Here is a 26602-nt window from a genome sequence, read left to right as displayed (position 1 = left end):
TCCTTCGCACATTTTTCTTGGCCTTGGGACTAGTGGACTGTGAAATTTCAAACCTCCAAATGGGACTGTCAATGATTTCAAATGCGTCCTATTTTTAACCCACGCTACAGTTTGTTTTTCTGAGAGCGAGTGGGATCTGGGCTGAAGGCGAGAGGATGAACGTGAAGGCGAGGCTGCTGGTTTGGACAGTGCCTGTAATCCGACTTCCGGCTCCGTCATTGATGACACCATCAAGGCGGCTCGCAGTTCCGGTGTTGCCTTTAGACCATTAGACTGAAAACGCTGACGGGGGAAACTGAGATCAACAAAAGCACTGCGTTATTTATCAAACCGGCGGGAGTCTTCGAGATCCAGCGTTTGTGCAGGGGTCTGTATCACAAAGCAAGTTGCACTTTGGGTTCCCGGGCTTCACTGATTTCCCCAGCATCAGTGACCCTGGATAACTGGTGTCACGCAGCTGCTCGTCAACTGGCTGTGTTAACTCTAATATTGAAAGCAGAATGAAGAAGAATCATTAGGGAATTCAATGGGATTATTATCCACAGACAATTCATTTACTTTGCATAGTGACATCTTGGTGTGTAAGGCTGTTCCTGCTGCCACAAGCAGAGAGAAGAAGTGCTGATAGCCTGAGCGGAAAAAAAAAAAAAAAAGGTCTGAAGAGAAGACGCGAAAGAACTAAACTCGGGACGTTTGTGCATGCCAGGATTCCGTTCCTCTGGACTAAACCTGCTCCCGTTTAAGATGCTTTTAGGTAACTGGGTCAGGTGTCCAGCACAGGTTACCGTGGTGATCCACTCCAGCTGAAAATGAGACAGCACTGCGACACCAGAAACGTCCAAAGATCTTGCTTTGCGATACAGAGTCCCCATCTGATCTCATACATACACTATGTCCAATATATATATATATATGTATATATATGTATATATATATATACACACACACTTCATTCATATGTGCTACCATGTACAAACAACACTAAGCAGTAAATAGATTGTTTTGTTTTTTTACATCCTGGGTCCCGAACACACAGCAAACTGACACACACCCAAACAACGCAAACACGGATAAAAGCGCAGGAAAGCACGCAGCGCCTGCAACCCAAACACTCTCTCCCGCTTAAACAGCAGCCCGCGACAGCTAACGGCGAAAAAGTTAACGCGAACGCCACGTGAGGTCTCTGCTGCGTGCACACGAGTCAGTGGCTTTCACGCGTGGAGTTAACGGTCATTGGCAAAGCTGCGCGGAGCCGCTGAGGAGAGCCACCTGTGAAATAACGTCCTCCAGTGTAACACAAGCATGAGCGCGGACGTGGACATGTCTACTCCTGCTCACAGGAATACAGGCGTGTGCGTGTGTGTGTGTTTAGCACTGTTAATGTGTGTTCTTCTTCGTGATACGCTGCTGCACGCCCAACACACATACAGAGAGAGAGAGAGAGAGAGAGAGAGAGAGAGAGAGAGAGAGAGAGAGAGAGAGAGAGAGAGAGAGAGAGAGAGAGAGAGAGAGCTTTAGGCGTTGAGCAGCTCATCTGCTGAGCGTCCAATGGCGTCGGGGTTGGAGAGGGGGTCCAGGTCTGCAAACAGGTTGAACCAGGCAGACATGTCTTTGGATCCACCTGGAGCTGCTGCTGCGTACACACACACACACACACACACACACACACACACACACACACACACACACACACACACACACACACACGTCGTGTCCACTTAACTGTCTTTTTCAGAGCTTTTAACCACATTGACTGTGAGATGAGATAATACACAAGTACAGACAAGAATGCAGGTGGAGGTCTTTACCATTCGCTGCAGAACTTGGAGCCGGCTGAGCTGATTGGTTCTGACCAGGAGGAGGCTGCAGGGGCGGAGCTTGGAACATAGGTGGGGTTGACCAGCCTAAAAGACAGAAGGAGAGTAATTAAAGACCCTGTTGTTTATCCTAATGTTTCACACTCATCAGTCAGTGTGCTGCAGTGAGCTCGTCCCTCCAGCAGGGTGCAGCGTGGCTCACCTGTGGAGCTCAGACTGTGGTCCAGCAGCTGGGAGGGCAGGAAGCCCGTGGGGCTGGGCGGGTTGGAGGGCGGGCGCGCTGCTGCCCCGCCGCTTGCCGCGCCTGCGCTCGACGGCGGGACGGCGGGGGAGTCGAAGAGCCCGAAAGCGTCCTGCCACTCTCTGCTGAACTCGTCGCTGGCCCCCGGGCCCGGGCTGAGGAGGTCTTTGAGGAAAGCCATGTCGCCCCGCTCGCCGTCTTCCTCCTCCGGTCTCGGCCCTGTCCCAGCGGAGTGGGGCGGACCACCTGAGAGCAGACGCGGGGTGCTTGTATTAGAAAGCAATTCCACTGTAAGTGGTCAGTAAATGCAGCCCAGAATAGAAGGAGTGTCATAAAGAAGACTGAAGGAAACAAAGCCCCTTGCACCAGCCCGGCAGACTGAATCCAGACCCAAAGTGCAAAAGGGAAGCAGTTGAAATGCCAGGAGAGGTCAAGGCGGGAAAGCGGAGAACCAGTGAGAACCAGCGAGAACCAGCGAGAACCAGCGAGGCAGCTCGGAGTTAGAGTTCACAGGTAGAGTAGAGAGTGGAGCTAGCCAGCCAGTTTACCAGTGGAAGGCAGCTGTGAGAGGCCCGACTGGAGGCTTCCGAAGCCCCAGGGCTCATTCGGGTCGCCTGCTGGGGCTGGGAGCCGTGGCAGACCACAGTCCATGAGCATCAGGCCGTCATCCGAGCCCGCCGACAGTCCTCTGAGGTTGTGCAGCGCCGGAGTGGGTGCGGTAGTGTTTTGGTGCACTGAGGTCACAAAGGATCATAAAGTCAACAGGCACCCGGTCCGCAGTCAGTCCAATGCGCACATCTGTACTACACACACACATGTACAGTCTCGGTAGAGGTTCACACACACACTGGAAAACTCACCACTGTCACTGGCGTGGCTTTGTCCATCCCTGCTGTGGGCGGGGTCTGGAAAGGAGGGCACATAAAACATTTTTTTAAAAAAACAGACCATGTGAGGTTTTTTTGATTTTGAGGAGTGCCAAAGTAAGTGAGAAAAGCGTTCACTTTAACTCTGCGGTTCAGTCTACAGGGGGCAGCACATACCTGCGTCAGAGGCACTTCCTGATGGCTTGACGTCATCCAAGGACACCAGACTGGGGGAAGAAGGAAGGAGAGGGAGGGAGAGGAGGGGAAAAAAATTGAGAGAGCGCCTTATCTAGCTGGCGAGACACAGTTTTGGCTATTTTTAGCCATGCAGCATGCTCTATTTGATTCGGAGCTGCTGTTAAGAAGCGCGGCCTCGGGTTCACCATTCTAAAGCTATGAACTACCACGCGGACCACTACTGGTCATCACATGTAAAGCCTCACACACACACACTTACTTGTGAGTAAATATGGGCATGACATTGGCCTCATGTTTGATGAAGACACAGCTGAGGTGGTTGTGTGCAAAAAAAAAAACAAAAAAAACACAGACAAAGAACAGGAGCAGGCAGAAAATATAGAGATGGAAAGTGTGTGTGTGTGTGTGTGTGTGTGTGTGTGTGTGTGTGTGTGTGTGTGTGTGTGTGTTAATGATGGCAGGGCAGAGAGAGGAGAGTCGTGGCATGAAAACAGAGACAGATGGCGTGGCAGGATATGCATGTATGTGTGGCTCAAGAACACAAGATTTTTCAGGTTACTTTTTACTTTTTGTGCGTGTGTGTGTGTGTGTGTGTTTAGTGTGTTCCCTCACCTGTCTGTGTTGCTCTGTAGAGCCTTCTCCTTCTTATCCTCTTGTTGCTGCGCCTCCGTTATTTCCTCCAGCGGGTCTCGCAGGTCCTGCAGGAGGGAAGAGCACAGCTCAAAGTAACATGAAAGAGACTTAACAGATAATTTGCCGGGATCGAACCCGAGTGTCCCTTTTGCGCACCTTGAGCGTGGTGAACTGGTATGGGACGTGTCCTTGGAAGGCCTCGTGGATTCCCGACATGGCGTGGGCCGTCTTCTCCCAGAACTGCAACAGAGTGGTCTGCCGCGACAGGAAATATTGAATAAACGGCGGGTGGACAGATCAAGATACCACGCTTTTCAAAATAAAAGCTCTCTGGAAAGTTAGGACTTTATCTAATATAATGAACAGATTTATAAAGCATTGCAGATTGTACGAATCCCTCATGAAGCATAGCGTAGGCTAACAGAGACACATTATACTTTTGACACACACACACACACACCTGGTAGGTACAGAGGGAGTGGGAAAGCATGTTGCAGCGACTCGCTCCCAGCATGTCGACCTTCTGACACACGTCGTTCTTCAGCTTCTCAAACTGGCCCTTCGTCCCTCTGACCTGGGCTTGGACCTGACGAACGAGACAAATCAATGAAAAACACACACTCTGGATCATTAGGAGAGCGTCAGCCCAAGTCACCAAGCGTCCCCCCCCACCTTGCGGAACTTTTCCAGCTGTTTGTAGGTGTCTGGGTCCAGTTCTTTGGAGACGTCGGTCATCCAGAGCAGGGCTCCTCTGTACTCGGTGCGGGCCTTCTCCATGCGGCTCACCGTCAGCAGCGTGTCGGCGATGGCGCGCCGCCTGAACGTCTCCACTTCCTGGTGCAGGCGGTGCAGTGGCGGGCAAAGTGCCATCCTGTGGGGGGGAGAAAAAAAAGAGGAAAGATGGCGAATGGACGTTGGAGAACACGTCGAAACATTTCTCAAATTTCAAAAAGAGTTGCTGGCGTCGTCGTTTTCTGCCGCCGACCTCTGCTTGGCGGAGGTGCACAGGGCCTTGCTGGTGGCGTCCATCATGTTGCCAGCCTTTGTGCGATCGTGCTCAGCCTGGAAGCGCAGGAACAGGCCCAGCTCGTTCTCCTCCTGAGACAAGCCTGGGGAATGGACAAAATGGCTTAAAGAACTAAACTGAACGAGAGATACAGACTTACAGCGTCTGAAGTGAACACGTCCTATATTGTTAGTCGGTGAAGAGATGTCGCGTAATGGTCGGGGAACTCACGCGTGATCCTGTGCTGGTACTTCTCGATGACCTTCAGCAGCTCGGTGGACGTGGACTGAACCGAGCGGAAGAACTGCGGAGACAAAACGGGCCCAATTAGAACACTTTCGGTGTGAGGAGCACTCCAATCTGTACACACAACGTATTTCCCCGCCTCTTGCTTTCTGTCGGGCAGTCGGCCGCCTCTCCTCCCACCTGGTGGACAACGGCGACTAAAAGATGAGCGAGCGTAGCGTAGCAACGCAGATTTCAAGGCCACAAGACCCAAGGACGAAGGGGGTCACCTCGGCTGGAGATCAAAGTATACTGGAATTAGGCTCGGGAAGACTGTGTGTGTGTGTGTGTGTGTGTGTGTATAGTGAGTACACCTTTTTTTTTTCCCCCCCCACAGCGGACATTTTGACTTCTCAAAGCAGGAAAAGCAGTTGTTTCACATTTACCACCAAACCGTGACCGTGCTTTTCCTGCTGTCGCACGTCAAAATGTCTCTGTGAAGAACATGCTCTAGTCCGGTTACAGGAAATAAGACAGTTACACGATACCAACTTGTCGACAAAGGCGCTTATAATCATCATCAAACGTCTTTTTCCACACATTCGTCTTCCTTGTCAGAAACAAAACTGGCACCTACTACCCACAAGCTTGTCTTGAGCCTTAAACTGCAGCTAAGCTAACAGCCCCTATCAGGCTTGCACCCGGGCAGACCTGAAGACTGCGAGAGTGCAGAGGGAGGGGGTGACTTGTGCAGTTACTGATTAACTGCACAATAAACAGTCACTACCTCCTGTCTGACCTGGCTGCGTACGGGCCACACCGCTCCTGCACAACACACTTCTTTTAAGGTTCACTGGCGAGATGAGCCACGCCGGCCCATTCATCGGCATCGACGTTTACGTAACGGCAAGCTCTGCTCTGTCTGAGTCACAGCAATAACATGGCGGGGCGGGGGGAGCAAGAGACGGACGTTCAGTTTCGCCTCCGTAATAGAGATTTTCCCGTGCCGGTGTTCTCCGTTTCCTCCACCATCCAGACGAAGGAAAAGACACTGGTGAGAGAGATGGACGTGATAAAAGAATGATTCAGTGTGGATACAAAAAAGCAGCTCACAGGGTCACGAAGCAAAAGCGGCCGAGGTGACATTTGAACATGCGCTGAGGCTGGATGATGTGATCAAATAATAATAAAAAAATTTAAAAAAAAAAAAAAACCCTGATAAAATCTGATTAGCTGTGAGGCTGGCGTCCAGAGGCGGCTCCAAATCTAATCAGCCCCGGTGGTTTCAGCGCTCTGCTGCGCCACAGACGGCTCAACATCAAGCAAAAAAAAACCCCCAAAGAAACAAAAGGCAACAAAAATATTAGAAGTGTGGTCCTCCTTCCGCTTTAACCCTTTCCCCTTCCTTTCTGACCCTCTGTGAATGGAGGGACAATGAGAGGAGGAGGACGGGAGAGGCCTGATCTTGTTCCAGAGCAAACAAAAGCCTCACAGTGCGTCTCCCTGGCTGCCCGGTGAAACTCTACCGTCTCGCAGGGCCGGGCCCCCGCCTGTCAAGGCTGAACGCCAGCCGGGCTTTCAGCCAATCCCAGCTGCCCGCTCTCATGTGTTGCGGCGGTGAGAAGCGACTAAGAGGCAGAGGAACAAACTGTACCCTGTTGAAACCCACCCCACCCCCCGACTCTCGTGTACAATTAAGAGCGGGCACCTTGAGCTTGTGGTGTCTCAGTGGGGTCTAAAAAGCTCAAATCCATCTCTCCTCTCCTCTCCTCTCCTCTCCTACCTCAAGCTTGGCGTCCAGGTCGGCGTCCGAGGCCACCACGTACTCGTCCTCCTTCTTGCCCGTGGCTTTGATGAGGACCTGCTTGGTCTTCCAGAACTTCTTCTGCATGCGAGCCATCACCGAGCTGTCCTCGCCGAGCAGAGCCCGGCCGCCGCTCAGCATGTCCCCTGCAAACCTGTGGGCCCCCCCCCCGTCAGTCAAGTCAGTGACACTAGTAGATACACAGCCTGTAGTGTTTTATATAATAATAATAATAATAATAATAATAATAATGATGCACTGGCTACAGTTATCAGTTTTGTGGATGTGAGATTTACACATACCCGTCCATCATCGAATATCAGCCTTTTTCTGTTCTGAGGACAAAAAGAAATACACAGATGATGTTTGGACAGAGGAAGAAATAAGGACAAAAGTAACAGTGTGGTAATAGTGATGGATGTCCATGACCGTCCATCTGGTTTCATATGTTTTCCTGGTTCAGGGTCCTCACATAGAAAGCACCACAGAATGACAGAGAGAGGGGGACAGCAGACTTTGTTAGCATTATAGGATTCGGGGTAAAACTGCATGGATGTCTAATGTAAATCTAACCCCCCCCCCCCCCCCCCCTCCGAGGGAATTATAATGGCGTTATAATCGGTTACCATAGAGGGTTAACTGCGGCTGCACACAAACTATCCGGTGCTAGAGGCTAAAAAGCTAATCTAATATGGTTCTCGGAGCAGGGATCAGACACCTGCGACTCCAAGGAGTCAGGAGGACGGAGAGCCAGCTGGCTGTCGGGCAGGTGTTCAGTTACACGAAAAGCCACCTGAACGACACGGAGAAGACGAACGCAGAGGCGCGGGCCACTCTGACACGCATCGATGCCGCGAATGAATCCACGACAGGGTGTAAAAGTGGACGTACACGTAACGGTAGTCGAGAAAACCTGCTAGGCAACGTCAGTGAAGGAGCTAGCGGCAGTTTAGCTAGTAGCAAATGTCGTGGCCAGCACAGCACTGCCTGGTGAAAATCGACCTTGTTAAGCGACAAGGCAGTTCGTGTTGTCTTTTTTTTTTTTTTTTTTTTCTCATTTAATGCGATGAACGTGCCTCTACCTTGCTTTTTAGTTGCGTCCAGCAGCGCGATCATCTATGCGGCGCAGGCTCGGCTAGCCTCCTCTCCCCTCCGACAGCCCCGTCATACTCTTTTGAGTCCGAGAAACAGGATATGCAAAGTAGCTGTGGCGCTGTTTGGACACAAGGGGTCACTGCTGTTCCGCCGCGAAGATCGTCTATTAAACGAGGGGAGCCATTCGCAGCTCGTCGGCCGCAACAGGTGTTGAATGCGAAAGTTGGACGTGAAATCTGGACATGATTTACAACCACAATCCGGGGACTGAAGACAACCGCGCTTGATGATTTAATCCCTCTGGACTTTACTTCCCTTACTGATCAGAAAGCAGCCGTATTTACTTTGATATTGCGGCAGCTACAATAACAACCAGAGTGACAGCTCTTCGTTTCATCTCATCTGTGGCCAAACCAGTCTGAGGAGGAAAAAAAAAAAAAAAAAAAAAGTCTAGTTATCTGAAAGACAACCAGTTGGTCTTTCGCTGTCCAAAAACACGAGGAAGTTGATGGTGTGCAACGGTTGCAAAATGTGAAATACATCAGACCTCTGCAGACAATAATATTTAATGGAAATTCCCCAATATAATGGTCTAATTGCTGATTTCTTACATCCACCAATCAATAGTCTAATTACCTGGACCTAAAAGGAAAAACAACCAATAAAAATCGAATGCAATAATTTAATGTGATTTGTATGTTGAACTGTTGAACTGTCCGGTAAATTTCATTATATTGCTCTTCTGCGTTTCTTGCATCTTCACATTTCCATACACTTATTTATAAAACTGATGCACCACCGTCAAAATATCACAAGTCTACTCTCAAGCACTACTGAATGAAACTAAATTAAACAGAAGAGACATTTTAGGAGACAAAATTAATTTATGATTTTTCTTGGGTTACAGGAAAACAAACGACAATTGGTAAGAAAATATGCGTAAAAATTGAGAGGGGGTGGGGTAAAAATAACCAGGACAGTAACCAAACAAAGCAAGCAAAGTTCTGTACGGTACAATTTACAAATTCACTGCCGCTTTCCTCCTCCTGTCACAACACTGATGTGTCTGTCCATTCTGTGCGTCTGTGGTGGATCTCTGCAGCCCGTGCTGGCTGCGAAGCCTACGCCCCCGCATCTGTCTGACCGGCCGAGTATCTGTAGGTGTACAGCTTGTTATCTGCACCTCCGCTCAACATCAGCTGAAAATAGAAAACAGATAAAAAAAGAATTAAAAAAAAAAAAAAACCAAAAGAGAGAGACAGCAAGTTATACATGAAATGAAATCTGTGTGTGTGGAATGGAAACATTTAAAGATACAGTACATTTTGTCTTCAGTATATTACAGTCATGCCGACTGGATCAAGCACTAAATATTCTTTTCTTTGGGATTACATTAGTGGAAAACGGTCTCACCCCACTTTCTGTCCAGTCCACACAAAACACTTTGTCCTCGTGGGCCGCCAGGTCATACAGAGGAGCCTTACAGCTGGGAGACATGAAAGCAACATTTGCGCGTTAACTTTATTCACTGAATGCCTCAAAAATACACCAAAGTACAAGCACCAACAAACGAGTACGAGAGACACAGTATTTCATTCTGACAAAGACAGGAAGCACCACTAGCGAGAACGCTGTTTACTCTCAGATGTGTGGAATGAACAGGACGTCCTGCTCTACGTGACTGTACGTGCGATCCTTTCATACTGCAACAGCACAGATAAAGACCCGGCTTATGCTCTCATTAGCTGCTGAACTGAAATTAAAGTCCGAACTGCCTTGATGTGGCAATAATATAAAGAATATTTCGATCCAAGTATCCACAGACCTTCTGGTGTCCCACAGTTTGACCAGGTTGTCGAGGGAACCGGAGACCAGCTGGTGCTCGTGTGACGGCGCCCACTTCACGGCAGTGACCCAGCCGGTGTGGGAGGTCAGAGACAGCAGCACCAGCGAGCCGTCTGGAGAGGAAGAGGAGGAGGAGGGGTTTATAACCGTGAGGAGGAAAGAGAGCGGAAATAGAACAATGCTGCTGAAACAACAAGGATTTTAAGAGACGCAGACTAAATGCTCTCGGACATTTAGAGCGCCGTGGTACCTTTGGTGCGAGGGTCCCACAGTCTGATGTGTCTGTCAGTGCTGCCTGAGGCCAGCCGCCGACACAGAGGCGAGTAGGAAATACAGTTGAACACTTTACTGCCCGTCTGTAGAAAGGAGTTGATTATGGGAAATGGCAAATAAATAGCGTCAAAATGTTTCTCAGTTTCTCAATATTTTACTAATTTGAATGTAAATGCTACTGCGAAATCATTCAATTTGAATCCGTGTCAAGTTTTGCTTGCTTTTAAACCTCACCAGCGTAGTCTTCATTCCTCCCGTCTCGACGTCCCACACGCGGACGGTGTGGTCCCATGATGCACTGCACACTTCCTCGCTGTCGCACCACAGGACGGAGGACACTGCCTCGTTGTGTCCAGAAAGCGTCATCAGGGGAGTCTGTGTCGGGAGAAAGACGGGAACCTCACTTTCTTTTTCTTTCACATTCACCAGGTTAGCCATGCTAATAAGAGCTCCCTTGGACCACTACTCACCCTGGTAAGGCCTAGCTGTTGGGTCTTCTGTTTTTTCCTCGGCCTGTCAGCAGGTTCTTCCACCTCGTCTGCCTCGTCTGCGGGCGCTGACAGCACAAACAAAAAGGCGGGAGCCTGTTAGAGATTTTGCTTTTTTTATTCAGCAATGTTTAAAACGCGATCAATAACTCTGGCAACCTACCTGCTGACCAGATCTTCAACATTTTGTCCCAGGAGCCACTGCAGAACTGTGCGGGAGCAACACAAATAACAACACTGTGTTAAACGTGCCCCTCGTCACCCTCCATTCTTGTTTCCCCTGAACCACCATCCACCCCTCCTCACCTTTGAGCCGGTGGGGTCTGCGGCAACAGTGTCGACGCTCCCCGTGTGTCCCCGACAGCAGTGTCTGGCTTTCACCTTGTTCCTCTCGGAGTTCCACTCCCACAGCAGGACGGTTTGGTCCAGAGAGGCCGTCAGAAGCAGAGAGGTCAGACCATCTGCGCAGAAACACATGTTTTAAGAAAGGTCCTCATCATCATCATCATCATTATTATTATTAGAAGAAGAGAGAGAGCGTCTGCCATTCTGTCCCGCTCACCTCTTTTGACCCAGGCCACATCTTTGACCACATCTGTGTGTCCGGCCACCGTCATCACCGCCTTGCCCTCCACAGACCAGATCCTGGCCGTCTTGTCGTATGACCCCGTTAGGATCCTGCAAAAAAAAAAAAAAAAATGCAAAAGTAAGAAAACGAGGGGACATGGATATATGTATTCTTTCCCCTTTGACAGTCTGCCGTCTGTCATCTTACCATTCAGCGTCTGCGTCTACGGAGCTAATCCAGTCGTCGTGCATCATACACTCCTCTGGCTCCGGGGCCGTGATCCGCTCCACATACTCTATCTCCACCACGTCTTCCTGAAACACAGACCGGCACACTCACATGCATCAGTGTCAAATGGCGTGTTCCCAGACAATCCAGCCCCGGCTTGCACCTCTGAGGCTTAAATCGCCTTTAAAGACCCCTGGGACGTGGAAACAAAGCTTCGCGCAGACTGTCAAGTCGCCAGTAACGTAGCAGGCTCACAGCGTATCGGCTTGAGGAGAGAGGCTGGTCATACCGTCGATATGTCTTCTGTCTCCATGTGAGAGGACAGCGACGTTCGCAGGAAATGACCCCGGACCAGGAAGTCGAACTCCACCTTGCTGTGAGACGCTATGGAAACAAACAAAAAAAAAACCCAGCATATTATTTTTCATACATATTCAGAAGTAGTGCTTAGTAATAATACACAATAACAAAAATCCTAGAAAACAAACAATTAAGCACAGGCTACTGTAAGTAAAGCTAAGTAATAGATTTGATATTAACCGCACTGGCCTGAGTTGTAATATATAATAACCCTTATTTCCCAGCAGCACTGGAAGCCCTGCTGCAAATGGGAATTCAGCTGTGGAACTGCGTGCCAGAAAGAGCAAAACATACTTGTTAATATTTAAAGTTAAAGTAAAGCTTTTTTACCATTTTTAGCCTCCAGAAGTGTGTTGATGACATTGCTGAGGTCCTGTACTTCGGAGGCGGCAGGGATGGAGAATGGGACGTCATCTACAACATACCTACACAGAAAGGTATGTCTTCAGTTAAGTGCCACAGGTTAAATAAGTTGTATGTATAATAATAATAATAATAATAATAATAATAATAATAAGTTACCGTATAACATATATCAGGAAAGCAGGCAATCAAGTCTGGGGATTGTTAGCATTAGCTAGCTAAATCAACAAGCTAAAAACATTAGCTACGAACTGTTCGAGGCTGAGACAAAATGTACAGTAGACATGTACACATGTATGGGTAAAAGGCTGAGTAGTGCCTCACAATAATGTCGTACTGTGTACTGTAAGTTACAGCTAACTAGTTCCCCAGCCCGCTAACGTTAGCCGTTGCTGTCCTTTTTTTTTTTTTCCAGTGTTCTAATATTCTTTTAAAGGGAATAAGAGAGCTCACCTCTTGTTCTCCGTGAAGAACCTCGCTTGTAACTGCGACATCTTTTAGCTATGTTACTTATTTCGCTTTATGGGCGCCTGGCGGTGTGTGAATCTAACGTGTGGCCAAGCGGTTCATCTGCTCCTCCACAACACGCCTGGCTCTCACGCAGCCGTGCCATGTGGTAGCTGCGAAAGCCAGGCACCGCAGCAGAGCACAGATGCAGCCGATTGATGATGCGGATCTGTGCTCCTCTGGTAATGCCTGCCCATAAGTAACCTGTGTTTAAAAAAACAAAACAAGACCGCGATGTAAAAATACGCCATTTAAAGTATATGTCCTGTTCTTTGTGTGTTTATTAATTGTTTATCATATTTACCATTGGACTTATGTTTTGATATGTCATACTGTAAATTCGTAATGGTACAATGGTGGTTTGTGTTACTTGAGGGATCTAAAACAATAAATAGAAAAGTACTTAAAGTAATAAGTACTCATTATGCAGAGCAGAAAAAATGATTATACTGTTATATATTATATTATTGGATTAGTGTTGTTGAGGCTGTAGTGTGTACATAGCATTTTACTGTTGTAGTTGGTCAAGGTGGTGCTCATTTAAACTATTTGCCAATGTTGGGCTGTTTAATGCATGACACGGCATCATATTCCACAAGCTCATCATGTTTTGTATGCAAAAGCTTCATCTTCAAAGTAACTAAAGCTCTCAAACAAACAACGTGTAGACGTTTAAGTCGCATGAAATTGACATACTCAAGTGCAAGTAGGCCTGTCCCAAATTTGTACTCAAGTACAGTACTTTAAAAAGCAAATAGTCTTCTAATGAAGGGGTTAGTGTGTGCAGATGAGATTTGTATTATGGTTATAAACCTTCATAACCATTTATTTCCCCAAAAACCAAAGTACCTTTTCTTGAAGCAGAAGCCTAATTTTGTATGGACGATTGCATGCTTTAAGTGTCCGGTTTTAACTTGGTATAACATTCACCTCTACAAATTTGTTCATTGACGTGTTTATCTGTGGCATGCTGAAGTCCTAAACTAAGCAAACAGACTTCAGTAATGTCAGTTACACGGCGATATCTCTCTTTGGTCTGCAAACATTAGCCACCCTCCGAATTTTGTACATCCAATACAACCAAACCACACCAATACAGGAAAAAATGGTTTATTTCACCAGGGCAGACGTTCAGTCTCGAGACAATAAAAAGGTCTGGGGAGTCTTTCCTCATCAACTCTCTGCTCTGCGGTGAATTTGCGGTGAGTCTGATACAGATGTGTTTGCAAATAAAAATCAACACAAAAACTGTCAATCCAGGATAGTAGATTACAAACTTATTACACATCTTTTAAAAAAAAAAAAAAATGACAACATTTTCACTCATTTTATGACTGGAAATGTACTTGCAGTTATAAAAAGGAACTCCAATGATGACATTAACTTTTTTTTTGATGTCCGGAAACAGGCGCTCAATACAGTATTGCCCTTATTAGATATAAATGTATGACACAAAACTAAAATGACAAAAACTACAACAGAAAATATATACACTCTTTTCAGTCATCTTCTGCCTCCTTGACCTTCTTTTTTTTCTTCTTTTTCTTTGTTTCTGTTGACTGGAAAGAGAACAAAAGTGAGCACAGCACCGGAAAACTCGTCAAATCTCTCATGAATCGTCTTTAGACTTTCGCATCAAGTTTCCAAAGTCTTACCTCTGTTACTGCTACCTCTTCCTCCTCATCCTTTGGTTCCTCGGGTTCGGCCTCCGCTTTCTTGTCCTTCTTCTTCTTCTTTTTCTTGGGCGTCTCCTCGGCCGCTGCTGACGTTTCGGCTGCTTCTTCTACAGAACAAGCACAAAAAAAACCCCACGACAACTTGAGCACCGTCAACTCCATCGCGGACACTTAGCCACAAGATCAGGCTCGTTCCCATCCCACCCACCTGCTACTGGTTCCTTTTTGGCCTTTTTGGATTTGACCACCGGCGTTACGGGCTCTTCGGCAGCCTCTTCCTCCTCTACCTCCTCAAACTTCCTCTTCTTTGAGGTGGAGGGAATAGTGGAGTCGCCGGATGGATCGTAAATTCTCACTTCACTGTGGAGAAAAGAGTGAGTGTTTAACGCCTTTCATTTTAACACGTGGAAATATATGCGCTTTGGAAAGGAGCAGTTTGTGACTATTCACCTCTTGTGCTGGTATTTGTCTGCCTTGGCCATTGCTTTGCCTGTTCCACTTATTCTTCGGATCTGAGAAGGAAAAAAAAACAATGGAGACAAGATCAGTTACCAGCAAATAGAAAGACAGTAGATAAGAGAACAATGAATAAATAGATTTATGTGGACAATATCAATATATGCAGTGTTGGATATTCTTCATAAAAATATTCAGAGGGTTAAAGAGTGATACACATGTCTGTTATGTGTTAATCAAATACATGTATAAATGTTGGTTTTCCCAAATCAGAGAACTCAGGGGTCAACCTAAAAATCAAACAACTGAGAATGATCACCCCGTACGTTTATGAATGGCACTTATTCATTTCAGAGTGGTACCTATGATACAGAAGAAAAGGCTGCAGTTGTACTTACTCCCTTCTCCTCCAGCTGGCGCAGCCTCGCCTCCAGCTTGGCACGGTTCTCCACTCCCATTTCTGCATTCGTGTCCTCTCCCAGGGCATCATAGCGAATAGCCAGGGCTGCCTTAGCTGCCAGCATTCTGGAGATCTGGACAGATATGATACGTTTATTTTCCCAACCATCGGACTGTGATGATCACGCCCTAGTCCAGCTACCGGCCATTCTGAACTCACCTTGCCCTTGTTCTTGGCAGTGGTCTGGCCCACCAGGGAGGCGTGGTAGATGAGGCCGTACTTGGGTGTGTCTTTGCGGGTCTTCAGGGCTCTAAACAGAGCCTTCTCTGCTCCGAGGATCTGCACTGTGGAGGCCGGATGCTTTGCCAGATTCAGAAGGGAGCCTTGACAACACAGCAACAAGACAGGCGAGTAAATAGGACGCTCCCACCAGTACCTGTCCACTGGGCCCCCTTAACGCAAGCTCAGATGAGGTAGTGACTTAAAACCATCAGTCTTTTTCAGGGAAATGACATAACGTCGTCATCATCACCGCTTGGCTGGCGTTCGCGCAGTTCCTCCTACGTGACTCACCTGCGTGTGAGATGAGACGGGCGCCGACCAGCTCGCCCACCATTACTGTCAGGTTGGGGGCGATGGCCATCATTCGGTTCTTCAGGTAGTCGTACAGCTGAGTGCGGTACTCTGAAATCTCAATCACCTGTGGAAAAGAAGGAGATTCGTAGATTTGTATTACAACTGCCGGCAGATAATCAAATTCAGCGGTACCCTTCCCGCAGTTGAGGGCAGGAGTCGAGAAATGTGACTGTTCAGATGAGGTAGTGACTGAAAAACCCCACACGAATTGTTTCAGGATAAAAAGACAACTGTCGTCATCATCACCACTGGTCACGTGAGCTCCCCCGATACTCCAGTACATGTTGGTATAAACGTGTAATGATGAAATACAGAAGAAGACACATACCTGATCGCACAGGTGCCTGATGTTGCCGATGTCCTGTTCGGACACTTCTGTTCCCATGGAGATCTCAGCGGCCAGTTTGACCTCTGCCTCGATTTCCTCGGGGAGGAGGTCCGACAGATCGGAGCCGGCCACGTTAGTGCGATCGCCTGGAGACACATTGAGCGACTTAGGAATATTGTCACTTTTAAGCATGTACAGTAGGGCGCATTGTGTGAACGGGGCTTTTAACCATTCTTTTTTTTTTGTACCAATTTTGCGGACAGCTTTGCAGTAGGCCAAGTTGTCTGTGATGACTTTTCCCAGCTCGGGAAAATGCCAGCCGTACCACTCCCTGCATCGCATGATGTAGTTGTTAAGCTCCTTATCCAGGTCATCCAAAAGAGCTGAGGAGACAAAAGGGGGGGGGGTGAAATGGCGAGTCTATTAATTGTCATTTTACAGTCCTTTTCTCTGCAAAAAAACGCCCTATTCATCACTAAGTATTGTTAAGCGCTTCTCTTGCATCATAAAAACATAACTTACAGATGGCCTGCACAATCATGGTGTCCACTTTGTCCGGACTGAACTTCAGCTTGTAGCGGGATAAACTGGAGAACACAGAGAAGAGGAGGCGTATTCATGGGTTACTTCACACACCGACGTATTTTTGATCTTACTATGAATGGGGAGAGACTGCTGCCTCAGTGGTAGTGACGAATGCTGAGGAAAATCTACAGCGGAAGTTTCAGACAGCAAGTGTAATCATAGGCGGCAGTCGCGCTCAACGGTATCCACGTTTTGTTTATTGTTGTTCATTTACAGGATCCCCATCAGGATACGGACATACAGTAAGGAAGACACACTGCTGCGTCCACGTGCCACCTACCTGTGAGCCAACCCCAGAGACATGGCGCTGATCTCCCTGGGAGGAAGTCCAGTGATGAGGCTCTCCATCTGGCCCCTGATGCATCTCATCAGCTCAGCCACGGCGGGGCTGTGGACGCAGCTCAGGTCCAGCTTGTCCTGAAAAACCAGAGTCGGTTAGAGACAACTCTTGCATCATGACGCTACGCTACAGGTGCTGCACCGATAATGTAAACATGGGGTCACTTACTTTAATGACCCCACCGAGTTTTACATCACTGATGGCCAGCTGCTCGTGAGCCTCCTTGGCAACAACTTTCTTCAGCACTTTCTTCAAACTCTTGCCAATTTTTCCCTCGACGAGGGCAGTGGCAGCTGCGAGGCAGAGGATAGGAACACTGCATTAAACACACTACGACACCACCACCACCATACACCACACAGAAAACGGTCAACCTAACGCGCTTGAGGGGGAATAGTGGAGAACATGTAATCTAGCTCTGTATGAAAATGTACATGTTCTATCATTACAAAGTACCTTTCTACGCCATTTGAACTACCTGCTAACATGAAAAGGTGCGGTCTCAGGGGTAGTGACGAATACTGTGGGATGCCTCATGTTTGAATCAGACACAGAACTACATCACAGACCATGGGTCTAAGGTGTACGTTACAGACACAAAAAAAAAAGAAAAAGAGACATGTCATTACCTGCCAAGGCCTCTGTTGTGTCCTGGAACTTCTCAAAGTGCTTTAGCTTCACACTGGCGGGGACAGAACAAAAAAAAACAAATTTCACCCACTTTGCATGACCTACACTTTATCAAATCAATGACAACTAGCCAGCTACAGCAAGCCACCAGGTGCTATGATCTGTTGAAGGCTGAGTTACATGGACTTACACTTTATTCGCTTTTTCAGGAGTTTCAAACTCCTTATACAGGCTGTCGACCTGTTGCAGCTTGGATTCATCGAGGACCTGTAATATAACAGTAACTTAAATGTTAGTGGCAATGCGTTTTAAAAAAAAGGGTCTGATCAGTGCTGACGGGGTGCCCAAGAACAACCAACACTTGTATGTACAATATATCTACAATTGTGGATGACATCACAAGTCCCTACATATTACATTCAGGTTGAGTGTTGTTTATATAACAGCACCGTCATTTGCTTAACTTCCTACATGCACGTGGACGTGCGGTGAGAAGTGGCTACATTCACTGAAGTTAGCCTCAACATGCACACACGTGGTTGCCAGGCCTTCGGACTGCTAACTTAGTGTTAGCTTGTGCATCAGCAGAGACACTCGTGCACAGGCAAAAACTTGGCATTTATACATTCACATACTTTAGCGCGCGGATCAAAAGACCACATAATAATTGAGTCATTTGCCCGTTACGTTGCCTACGACTGAACCAACGTGGGCTGTGGGTAGCTAGCTGTGTGGCTAACTCAAATAGCTAGTGCGTAACGTGAACTATTGCGCATTCTAAAACAAAAGCAGAATATACGTACTTTGAATATTGCATATCCAGCGGCGGTCTCAAATAACACGAGCATTTTGGCAGCAGCTCAGTCACTTTGTGGAGTTGTGGCGCTCTCAAAGTGGAGAGCTTTCAGGTTTTCCTCAAAGGCACCACGCTGGCTCCACTTACGGACTACCCTACTCTGTCTGAGGCACACGCGGCGAGAGCGCGAGCACCAGGAAGCTGCCGGGTTGCCAGCTGCGTCACTCGATATCGCCCGATACCAGACGTGATTTCATGGTTTCAGCGATATTTTACCCGAACACACACATCCATACAACTATTGTTTTTACAAATAGTAGATATTGTCTCAGTGTTGTTTACGTTATGACTGCACAACTATGTTTAATTTCTCAAAAGCAGAGCAGCGCAGGCGTATGAAAAAAAAAAAAACGGGCGTCCCTGGTTTCCCCGTCCCCAACCTGGCAACCCAAGAGGAGCTCGCGAGAAGTTGTAGCGAATACGCCGGTTTAAAAAAAAAAAAAATACATTAAATAAAATCGCAGATAGAACAGAGTTTCAGTTGAACGTGAATGTAAAATGTACACAAAACTATCATAACTATAATATCATGGGTGTCGTTACTATTTTGTGTTTTGCCTCGGCGCGTGTGTTTATGTCCTTCCTGCTCTCGCGGAAGTGACGAACGTGTGTATGAACCGGGGGTCAAAAACATGCACATGTGAGAGCTGCATGGTGAGAAACCTCCAGTGTACTTCAAATAGACGTCACTGTCGACGTGAAGGAGAGACTTCGGCCGTGCGGTATGAACGAACGCGGGCGCTATCCTCCGCCGGACTTCGGCTGTCCCGCTTCGAACTCTGTCCAGCCCTTCCAGCGTCAGCAGCAGCCGGGCTCGAGCAGCTTCCACCCCAGCATGTGGAGCTGGTGCGAGACGCCCTCCGAGCCCAGCTGGGACCACGGCGGCCAGGCGGGATGGCATCACGGGGCAGCGGCTGGGTTCGGCTTCCCATCGTCAGGCCGCGGAAGCTATGAACGTCCACACGGTGAGCAGCCCACACAGCAGTCTGTTAAATGGAGATCAAACCCAAAGCGCAGTCAGTGTTGTCATGCCTCTAACTCCAGCCTTTGTCTTCAGGTCAGAGATTTGGTCGTGAATGGCAACAAGGAGGACATCGAGGTGGAAGACAGAATTATGGACCCCCCAACCATCAAGGGAAAAAGGTAACTATCTGTGACCTTAATGTTGGTGTTTGTCACACAGCAGCAGTGCACTCTGCACAAAGAATAAGCACAGCCGTATGGTGAACTGATCTGTCCATAACCCACAGCAGAAAAATAAGAAGGAACCAGAGTATTCCCATTTTTGTGACACCTGTGACCGGGGCTTCAAAAACCAGGAGAAATACGATGAACATGTTTCTCAACACGTCAGGGTAATTTGACATTTGAGTCTATTTTTGCTTCATTTCATCATGTCACTTGTGGAAATCCCGATGCACGTTTTACTGACTGCCTCCATCAAATCTCTTCCGTAGTGTTCCGTGCCCGACTGCACCTTCATGGCTCATGAAAAAATAGTCAGCATCCACTGGAAAAATGTAAGTGAAACAACTCTCTGTGTATCTCAAACTGCAGCAATTTCTTTTGCTGATTTAAATGTTTGGGGGTTTTTTTATATCCCGACTGCAGAACCATGCTCCGGGAGCTAAAAGAATCAAGCTGGACACACCAGAAGAGATTGCAAAATGGAGAGAGGAGAGGCGCAAGTCAGTATTCACAAATAGATTCTTGAAACTGTGGCAGGTTCTCTAATTTATCTCCGAACTATTAATGACATTTCACCATAAAATAATCCAGATTTTCAGTGTTTTCTATAGGTTTCACCCATGTCGTCCAAGGTGTAGTGATTGTTGTTGTTCAACTCAAACTTTAATTTGTCTTTTTCAGAAACTATCCAACACTTCAGAATGTGGACAAGAAGAGAAAAGTGATGGAAGTACGGGAGGAGACAGGAGCCGTTCTAGAGACCGCTCAGTTTGGGTAATTTGATGCATTTTGCATCGATCTTTCTTATTTTCTCTTTCATTGCAACCAGAAACAAGGATGTACGTGCGCTCATTTGCTTTGACGTGAGGCCTGAGCCAATCTAATCTAAATCTAGACTTTTCAATATTTTATTAACAGACGAATGAGAGGCAGAGGACGGGGACGGGGTCGGGGTCGGGGTCGAGGTCGTGGCTGGGGTAACAGAGGATTCCACGGGCGACACCCTCAAGGCCCTCACCCACTAGACGGCAACGCTGCAGAGAGACCTCCACCCCTCACGCAGCCCTGCAGGGACGGTGATCCACTGGGAGCGCTGGCCAGCAGTGACCATGGTGAGTGACACCGTGCGTCTTTATTGTCAGATCTGTGTCGGGACAAACTACTGTTGGTATTGCAATGTGTTTCTCGTGTGCTTCCAGATTCTGATAGAGAGGACTCAGCTGCTCAGTCCAGGACCGGTGGCCTGGTTGTGGCTCCTAAACGGATGAGCTCAGCTCTGGGCTCCCTGGTGGCCAACTACGGCTCCATGAGTGAGAGCGAAAGTGATGAGGAACCAGAGGGTGAGTTTGCCACCATCCTCAATCTGCTACAGAAACCTTAGAGAGTACCTTAGGTAGTTCCAATCTTATCAGGATGATCCAATGTGGCTACAACTCATTTCAGTCTTCAATGAACTAACTTCCAGGTCATTGAAAGTTTGGAAATAGTGGACAGAAATGACACTTATTCAGTCTCTATATGAATAACGGCAGTAACAAATCATCCTTTTTCCTTGTGTTTCAGCCACCCCCATTCAGAGAGCCAAAGACCTTGTGCGAGAAAACCAGGCTCTCCTAAACGCGATACCACCAAACTCCCAGGACGGAGGACCCTCTGCAGGCAGGGAAACCTCTTCAGAGGCTCACAAAGTCCCCCAGCCTGACCGTGCCCTCCACACACCTCACAGCAGAAGAGGAAGAGGGGGAAGAGGGGGAAGAGGAGGCAGGGGAGGAAGGGGTGGTAGAGGAGGACACCAAGATACACCGCAGACACATCGTCCCACTCTACTTGAGATGGTGAGGAGACATCTGAGATTATACAAGCATATGTCACAGGAATTTATATTGAGAGAGTAAAATTATATTTAAATTTAGATAATCTAGTTTATCTAGATGCATCTGCTCAGCCCTTTTCTTTCACTCTGTTTAGTTGCTGGCCCCAGACGTCCGCCATGAGAGGAATGTGCTCCTGCAGTGTGTGCGCTTTGTTGTCCGAAACAACTTCTTTGGCCTGGAGAGCAGACCTCACACCCAGGAGGGTGTAAAGGATAAAGACACACCAGCTAACACAACAGGGGAGCATGAAGGGAGGCCATCAGAGGAAGCCAGGGATGTGCTCCAGTCTGCCTGTCTGGCTGGTGGAGTAGTAGTAGCTGTAGTTGACCGGTACTTGCCGCAAAACTGCCAGGACCAGGGTTTGCAGAGTGATCAAGTATGCTCGGGACCATCCGAGGATGCTCCAGCAGCAAGTGCTGAGCAGGTTGCAGAGGGTTTCATCCAAAATGCTGAAGACACAAATGCCAACGACTGCCACAGCCTCGATTTGACTGCCACAGATAAAATCACATCTACCTCTAATATTTATGATGATGAAATATGGGAGAGCCCCGGCGCTGTTGTGTGAAATCCCAGCAAATTAATACAATGCATTCATCTTATTTCTGTTCTAAAACATAAAAGGTGAGACATTTGTCTTTCACGTTGATGTTAATACTTTGAAATCTTTGTTGTTTTTTTAAGGGCAGTCTTATTTTGTGATGTTAGTTTGACTAACAATATCCAGTTATATTTTTGTAAAATGCTGTGTACTAAAGAAAGACTATCTTGTTTTTTTTTTTCTTGTGAAATAAATCACATCAACTCTTTTGATAATTTTGCCTTTGTACAAATGTTTGTTTCACTTTATTTTAAGCTTGAATTTGAAGAGGCAATTTTAGATATAAACCCCCCCTCCCCAGCTCAGCTGTTTGAATAATAATGATTGTCTGTCTTTGCATTTATGGTATCAAAAACATTTAATTCCTCCAAAACAAACCAGATATTTTGGTTGTGTATAAAGTCTTGTTGTCGAGTGTCAACGGCTGCACCGTCCACCTGGATTGCCCAAGGGTGCAAAACAAGCGCCACTACGGGAGTTGGAGTCGTTGCCTAGAAACCGCCTGAACTGTCAACCAGTGTTTAGTGAGCAACGTTTGGATAGCAACAGCAAAGTTGACTATCGGTATGCGAGTCAACACCTCGACAAAATTGCGTGATAAATGATTTTACATGCACGCTAATTACAGGAAAAGTATATTTGTGGCGTTTGGCGTCTGTAAGTAAGTAGTAACGAGAAAGTCATGATGGCTGGAAGTGCTGTTCGAGTTGACCCGCCGTTTGTCGAGTTCAAAGATGTGAAAGTCGGCCGGGTGTACAAGACTATCGTCGCGGCAACAAATGTTGGGAAAACGTCGACGAAAATAATGGTTGAAAAGCCCGCGTTAAAGGTAGCGTAAACTCTGGTTTGTCTTTAAACAATTAGCTAACTGAATACTACTATTAAATAAAAAAATATTATTAAAAAATAAAAAACGACGTCACGTTAGCTAAATAAGAATTAGCTAGCTAAATTACTTGCTACGCCATTCAACTCCTCGCGCGTTAGCTATAATTAGTTAGCCAGCTAACTTAATGGATATTGTTGGTTTGATGCTAGCACGTCCTATTAACCGTATGTTATCAATTCATCATAACTTTCATCCTATTTGTCAACAGGCATGCCCTAGGTGGTAGCATTTTGGTGAAATGTATTTTAATATTAATATTAGGAGTGTTCAATGTGTCCTATCTTCTCTGAAGTTGCCCCACCATGAACTCTCTCTGCCTTATCTGAGTGTACCGTTACTGTGTTAGCATATGTCTATCTCTTAAAATGTGTGTTAGTATTTTAATCAAAAGGCACCACCAAAGTGGTTCTCTCTACACATTTGAATGGTGCCCTGCTCTCCCTCTTCTCCTCTATGCCATTTCCCCGCAGTTGTTCAAGTTCACAGTGTCTGGCTTAGCCGAGGTGGTGGCCCCTGGTCTGTCTGTAAGCGGCGTGCTGGAGTTCACACCAGAGGAAGAGGAGGAGGTCAGGGATTGCCTCCTGATTCGCGTAGATGATATGGAGACCATCAAAATCCCACTGATGGGGTAAACAGGCTAGACCTATGATATACTGATGTACAGTATATTAACCATTATTTAGGATCGCACACCATGTTTTAACATTTTAACTCTTGCCTTTCTTTTTCGAGGTTTCCCAGGGCTTGTTCCCTCCTAATGGACTCAGTGCTAGACTTTGGCTGTATTGCTGCCAGCAGTCAGGTTATCAGCAAACATCACCATATAACCAATCAGGGGTCAGCACCAGGTAAATCAAGCATCTCCTTCTTGGCCTGAAGATACTGTATCTAAGTGGCTCACGAGTTGATGACATATTATTTGTCGAAAACACAGACTCCCTGACCCATCAAATTTAAGTATTAGCTGCAGAAAGCTGCAATTTCCTCTATCTACTTGATCAGAATATTATAATATTTTCAAAATCATTTAATGGAAATGAAAGTGGTAAAATCTTTCAGTTAACATGAACAAAAATCAGATTAGAGAGACAGTTGTGGGATGATGGAATGGGAAACTTCAGAACTTACATTGATATATAACAATTTACAGTAGTTTTCCTTTATTCTTTTAATGCAGCGAGCTTGTTTCTGTACTAAAAACTGTCTGAAGTGAAGGTTTCTGTCCTTACTGTGATCTTGTTAAGCATTAGGGACTATTTAGTAAATTCACCCTGTGAGAATATGCATATGTATTTGTGTGTGCAATGAAGGTGCGTTCCAGGTGCAGTACAATGGAGACACCTCAGTCAGACTTTCGCCTTGCTTTGGAGTCATAGCAGCTGGCGCCACCCAGTGGCTGAACGTGGAACTAAATACAGATGGACCCAGGCAGATTGATGAGAAGGCTCTGTAAGAAATACTTTATGACACCAGTCCAAGATAACTGTGAACACAGATAGCATATATTGAAGTGATTGGACCCTAAATACTAAGTCACTAAGATTTTTATGGAAGGTCATGAAATTAGCTATCTCCATGATATTTTGTCATGGAGAAAATATTGTAACTAATGGTAAAGTAAGTGTTATGGGTAAATCTGGCATTATTTTACTCTGGAAAATGTGCACCTCAATGGGAAATGAACCATTGAAGTGGTGGTTTTGAGTTAGAGTTATGCACTTCCACTCTACCTGAACCTCACCCTTCCTCTGTCCCAGGGTGAAACTTCAGAATCGCTCTGCTGTAGTTCTCAGTATCAGGGCTGAGGTGGTGGACCAACGACTTGAGGTCTTTGACCTGCAGGTATTTCTGTGGTCCAAGTGGAATTCATATATTGATGTTAATTTTTTATTGCTTTCCCCCCCTAAATAATGTTCGTGTGAAGGTGTTTATTGCTGTTGCTGAACAAAACCTAAAATTTTACAGGGGGCTCCACTTTCTTGTCTGTGGTTTGGACCTGTATACTTTGGAACGTCCCGTGTGGAGAATGTGGTTCTCAGAAACAACGCGCCCCAGGCATGTGATTGGGTCTGCCTGCTCCAGGATACTGCTGCTGGGACTGAGGTGGTGAGTGATTCCACTTAGGGAAAGTAGGTGTAGCTGCACAGCTGCTGTGCAGACAGGCATGTTTGTGTTTAGGCAAGGACATTGTTAGCTAGGTTGATAGTTTGTTTGGAAAATGGGTGGCGGCCAGTACCACTGAACTGAAAATTAAACAAGGCTTTGACTGTGATGGCTGTGTAGGGAACAGATCTCCAGAAGAGCACAGACGCCGCCCTGCTGGAGAGAATGGAGGGGTGCAGCTCTGCCACCCAAGATGTCTCTCAGGTGTTGGTGTGTGTCCCCAAGCAGGGTCGACTCAGACCATATGACAAAACCACTGTTGCAGTACGCTTCAGCCCCATCTGCAAGAGGTAAATTAATGTGCAAACAACTAGAATAGAATTTCATGTCAATGTCAACATTAATATTTAAATAATTGATGCTTAGAAATGCCAATGGACTAATGCTGTATGAAACTGTTGAACTTATTGTACCTTATCCTGTAGATATAATAGAAAAATGTAAAGATTGTTTTTATAGGGGTTTGTTGGGGGAGAAAAGCATACTACTCCCCGTCGGGGAATCGAACCCCGGTCTCCCGCGTGACAGGCGGGGATACTTACCACTATACTAACGAGGAGCATGTAGTGTTGTTATTAATATGGTCAAAATTTGTGTAAACTACCCCACAACAACACCCCGTCTCTTTCAGTACAACTGAAGAGAAGAAGCGTGATTCCTCAGCCAGCCGGCAAGACTACTGTCTTTTCCTGCTGTTTGAGTCAGTGGGAAGCAGATATGGCTTCACTCACCATAATGGTACTCTCAACACACTCATTTCACATTGCATAATAAAATTCAATACAAGTGCTCAGAGGACTGTTTCGAGTCAGCACTTCAGTTCAGAGCAGATTATTCATTAGTTGATTAAAGATAGAACAGGCTGATACTTTGATTAAAACAGTATTTTTCTTTGTCTCTTTAGGAAACAGTAGTGTGGAGCTGGCAGTGACAGGCTCCGGACTGCCTGTGTCTCTGGTGCCTAGTCCCTCACAAAGATTTAATTTCCTCACCTGTGTGACGGGCCAACGTGTCGACTTGCTGTGTGTGCTGCACAACCTCTGCCCTCAACTTCCCATAAACTTTCGCTTCCGCAAGTTAGCGCATTTCACCACCAAGCCCTCCACTGGCACAATCTCCCCTGGGCAATGCCAGGTAGGCATGGCGATTGATTCAGTTACTTATTTAAAAGTCCAAGTGGAGCAGTGAATGTGAATTTTTTTTTTCTGTTGCATTCCCCAGGATGTAGTTTTGTCTTTTACTGCACGGCAGCAAGGGAGCTTCCTGGTATGTCAGAAGCTAGACATCTTGGGTCATGTTGCTCAGAGGGGTGGCAACACTGCTGAAGATGTTACTGGACTTGAGCTTTGCAGCTTCCACACCGTCACTCTACACCTGTCTGCTGTCTGCCGAAGTGAGACCACACACCCTGCGCCTAAACTAAATCCTGGTGAATATTGAAGGTTTAGTCCCATGAAAAGATC

The 26602-nt window shown here is 46.8% G+C and overlaps 5 protein-coding genes and 3 non-coding genes across 11 annotated transcripts in view; 2 read left to right on the top strand and 6 right to left on the bottom strand.

The window, feature by feature from the left end:
- Positions 1–1499: 1499 nt before the first annotated feature.
- Positions 1500–7945, bottom strand: ical1 (islet cell autoantigen 1-like). Its single transcript, XM_070930691.1, has 15 exons — positions 7873–7945; positions 7093–7125; positions 6770–6944; positions 4993–5065; positions 4741–4864; positions 4428–4626; positions 4216–4341; positions 3912–4010; positions 3735–3820; positions 3102–3151; positions 2919–2963; positions 2607–2792; positions 2020–2304; positions 1809–1904; positions 1500–1633 (listed from the first exon to the last, which is right to left on the bottom strand). Exons 2-15 carry the CDS (start codon positions 7101–7103, stop codon positions 1515–1517), a joined length of 1674 nt encoding a protein of 557 aa, XP_070786792.1. The 5' UTR covers positions 7104–7125; positions 7873–7945; the 3' UTR covers positions 1500–1514.
- An 819-nt stretch (positions 7946–8764) lies between these two features.
- Positions 8765–12595, bottom strand: wdr12 (WD repeat domain 12). The gene is made up of 13 exons (XM_070930701.1): positions 12464–12595; positions 11978–12072; positions 11577–11671; positions 11267–11373; positions 11054–11169; positions 10798–10952; positions 10655–10700; positions 10474–10559; positions 10238–10378; positions 9981–10086; positions 9711–9843; positions 9299–9371; positions 8765–9084 (listed from the first exon to the last, which is right to left on the bottom strand). Exons 1-13 carry the CDS (start codon positions 12502–12504, stop codon positions 9007–9009), a joined length of 1272 nt encoding a protein of 423 aa, XP_070786802.1. The 5' UTR covers positions 12505–12595; the 3' UTR covers positions 8765–9006.
- A 1016-nt stretch (positions 12596–13611) lies between these two features.
- nop58 (NOP58 ribonucleoprotein homolog (yeast)) lies at positions 13612–18509 on the bottom strand. Of its 4 annotated transcripts, none has more exons than XM_070930611.1 (15): positions 18372–18509; positions 17759–17835; positions 17568–17620; positions 17107–17231; positions 16879–17015; positions 16536–16600; positions 16262–16396; positions 16014–16159; positions 15623–15749; positions 15269–15432; positions 15048–15182; positions 14644–14705; positions 14402–14553; positions 14173–14300; positions 13612–14076 (listed from the first exon to the last, which is right to left on the bottom strand). In XM_070930611.1, the coding sequence occupies exons 1-15, from the start codon at positions 18414–18416 to the stop codon at positions 14017–14019; spliced, it is 1611 nt and encodes a 536-aa protein (XP_070786712.1). In that variant the 5' UTR covers positions 18417–18509; the 3' UTR covers positions 13612–14016. The 4 variants fall into 4 exon arrangements, with proteins under 4 accessions (XP_070786712.1, XP_070786713.1, XP_070786714.1 ...); XM_070930612.1 differs by having other exon boundaries at positions 14173–14297; XM_070930613.1 differs by having other exon boundaries at positions 14173–14294.
- Positions 15507–15589, bottom strand: LOC139307009 (small nucleolar RNA SNORD11B). The gene has a single exon (XR_011599567.1). It is a non-coding gene; the product is annotated as a small nucleolar RNA SNORD11B (small nucleolar RNA).
- Positions 15852–15940, bottom strand: LOC139307008 (small nucleolar RNA SNORD11B). The gene has a single exon (XR_011599566.1). It is a non-coding gene; the product is annotated as a small nucleolar RNA SNORD11B (small nucleolar RNA).
- Positions 18510–19148: 639 nt separating the features above from the next.
- On the top strand, positions 19149–22124 carry nufip1 (nuclear FMR1 interacting protein 1). Its single transcript, XM_070930887.1, has 10 exons — positions 19149–19389; positions 19482–19567; positions 19675–19779; positions 19882–19944; positions 20036–20112; positions 20294–20386; positions 20531–20724; positions 20812–20952; positions 21176–21447; positions 21581–22124. The coding sequence occupies exons 1-10, from the start codon at positions 19149–19151 to the stop codon at positions 22052–22054; spliced, it is 1746 nt and encodes a 581-aa protein (XP_070786988.1). The 3' UTR covers positions 22055–22124.
- A 648-nt stretch (positions 22125–22772) lies between these two features.
- The window catches only part of LOC139306810 (cilia- and flagella-associated protein 47-like), a 44471-nt gene continuing 40641 nt past the window's right edge, over positions 22773–26602 (top strand). Inside the window, exons 1-10 of the mRNA XM_070930763.1 lie at positions 22773–22916; positions 23447–23604; positions 23709–23824; positions 24287–24425; positions 24734–24818; positions 24942–25082; positions 25260–25429; positions 25771–25877; positions 26044–26273; positions 26361–26568. Of these exons, the coding sequence (XP_070786864.1) occupies positions 22773–22916; positions 23447–23604; positions 23709–23824; positions 24287–24425; positions 24734–24818; positions 24942–25082; positions 25260–25429; positions 25771–25877; positions 26044–26273; positions 26361–26568 (1498 nt within the window). The remainder of the gene's footprint in view (positions 22917–23446; positions 23605–23708; positions 23825–24286; positions 24426–24733; positions 24819–24941; positions 25083–25259; positions 25430–25770; positions 25878–26043; positions 26274–26360; positions 26569–26602) is intronic.
- Positions 25627–25698, bottom strand: trnad-guc (transfer RNA aspartic acid (anticodon GUC)). Its single transcript has one exon. It is a non-coding gene; the product is annotated as a tRNA-Asp (tRNA).

Source organism: Enoplosus armatus, chromosome 24 (assembly GCF_043641665.1).
Source record: "Enoplosus armatus isolate fEnoArm2 chromosome 24, fEnoArm2.hap1, whole genome shotgun sequence".
Taxonomy (NCBI): Eukaryota; Metazoa; Chordata; class Actinopteri; order Centrarchiformes; family Enoplosidae; genus Enoplosus; species Enoplosus armatus.
Note: the sequence above shows the minus strand (reverse complement) of the source record. Positions and strands in the feature narration are given on the sequence as shown.

Excerpts from the sequence above, each read along its gene's own strand:
- wdr12 (XM_070930701.1), bottom strand. The coding sequence starts at position 12,504 with ATGTCGCAGTTACAAGCGAGGTTCTTCACGGAGAACAAGAG. Across the intron at positions 10,701-10,797 it reads CAGACCCCACCGGCTCAAAG|TTCTGCAGTGGCTCCTGGGA; the intron begins GTGAGGAGGGGT and ends GCTCCCGCACAG. Across the intron at positions 9,372-9,710 it reads AAACTGTGGGACACCAGAAG|CTGTAAGGCTCCTCTGTATG; the intron begins GTCTGTGGATAC and ends CATGTCTCCCAG.
- nop58 (XM_070930611.1), bottom strand. The coding sequence starts at position 18,416 with ATGCTCGTGTTATTTGAGACCGCCGCTGGATATGCAATATTCAAA. Across the intron at positions 16,160-16,261 it reads CAAAGCTGTCCGCAAAATTG|GCGATCGCACTAACGTGGCC; the intron begins GTACAAAAAAAA and ends ATGTGTCTCCAG. Across the intron at positions 15,183-15,268 it reads CTGCCAAGAACAAGGGCAAG|ATCTCCAGAATGCTGGCAGC; the intron begins GTGAGTTCAGAA and ends ATATCTGTCCAG.
- nufip1 (XM_070930887.1), top strand. The coding sequence starts at position 19,149 with ATGAACGAACGCGGGCGCTATCCTCCGCCGGACTTCGGCTGTCCCGCT. Across the intron at positions 19,390-19,481 it reads AAGCTATGAACGTCCACACG|GTCAGAGATTTGGTCGTGAA; the intron begins GTGAGCAGCCCA and ends CTTTGTCTTCAG. Across the intron at positions 20,113-20,293 it reads TGGAGAGAGGAGAGGCGCAA|AAACTATCCAACACTTCAGA; the intron begins GTCAGTATTCAC and ends TGTCTTTTTCAG.
- ical1 (XM_070930691.1), bottom strand. Across the intron at positions 2,964-3,101 it reads AGGAAGTGCCTCTGACGCAG|ACCCCGCCCACAGCAGGGAT; the intron begins GTATGTGCTGCC and ends CCTCCTTTCCAG. Across the intron at positions 2,305-2,606 it reads CTCACAGCTGCCTTCCACTG|GTGGTCCGCCCCACTCCGCT; the intron begins GTAAACTGGCTG and ends GTCTGCTCTCAG.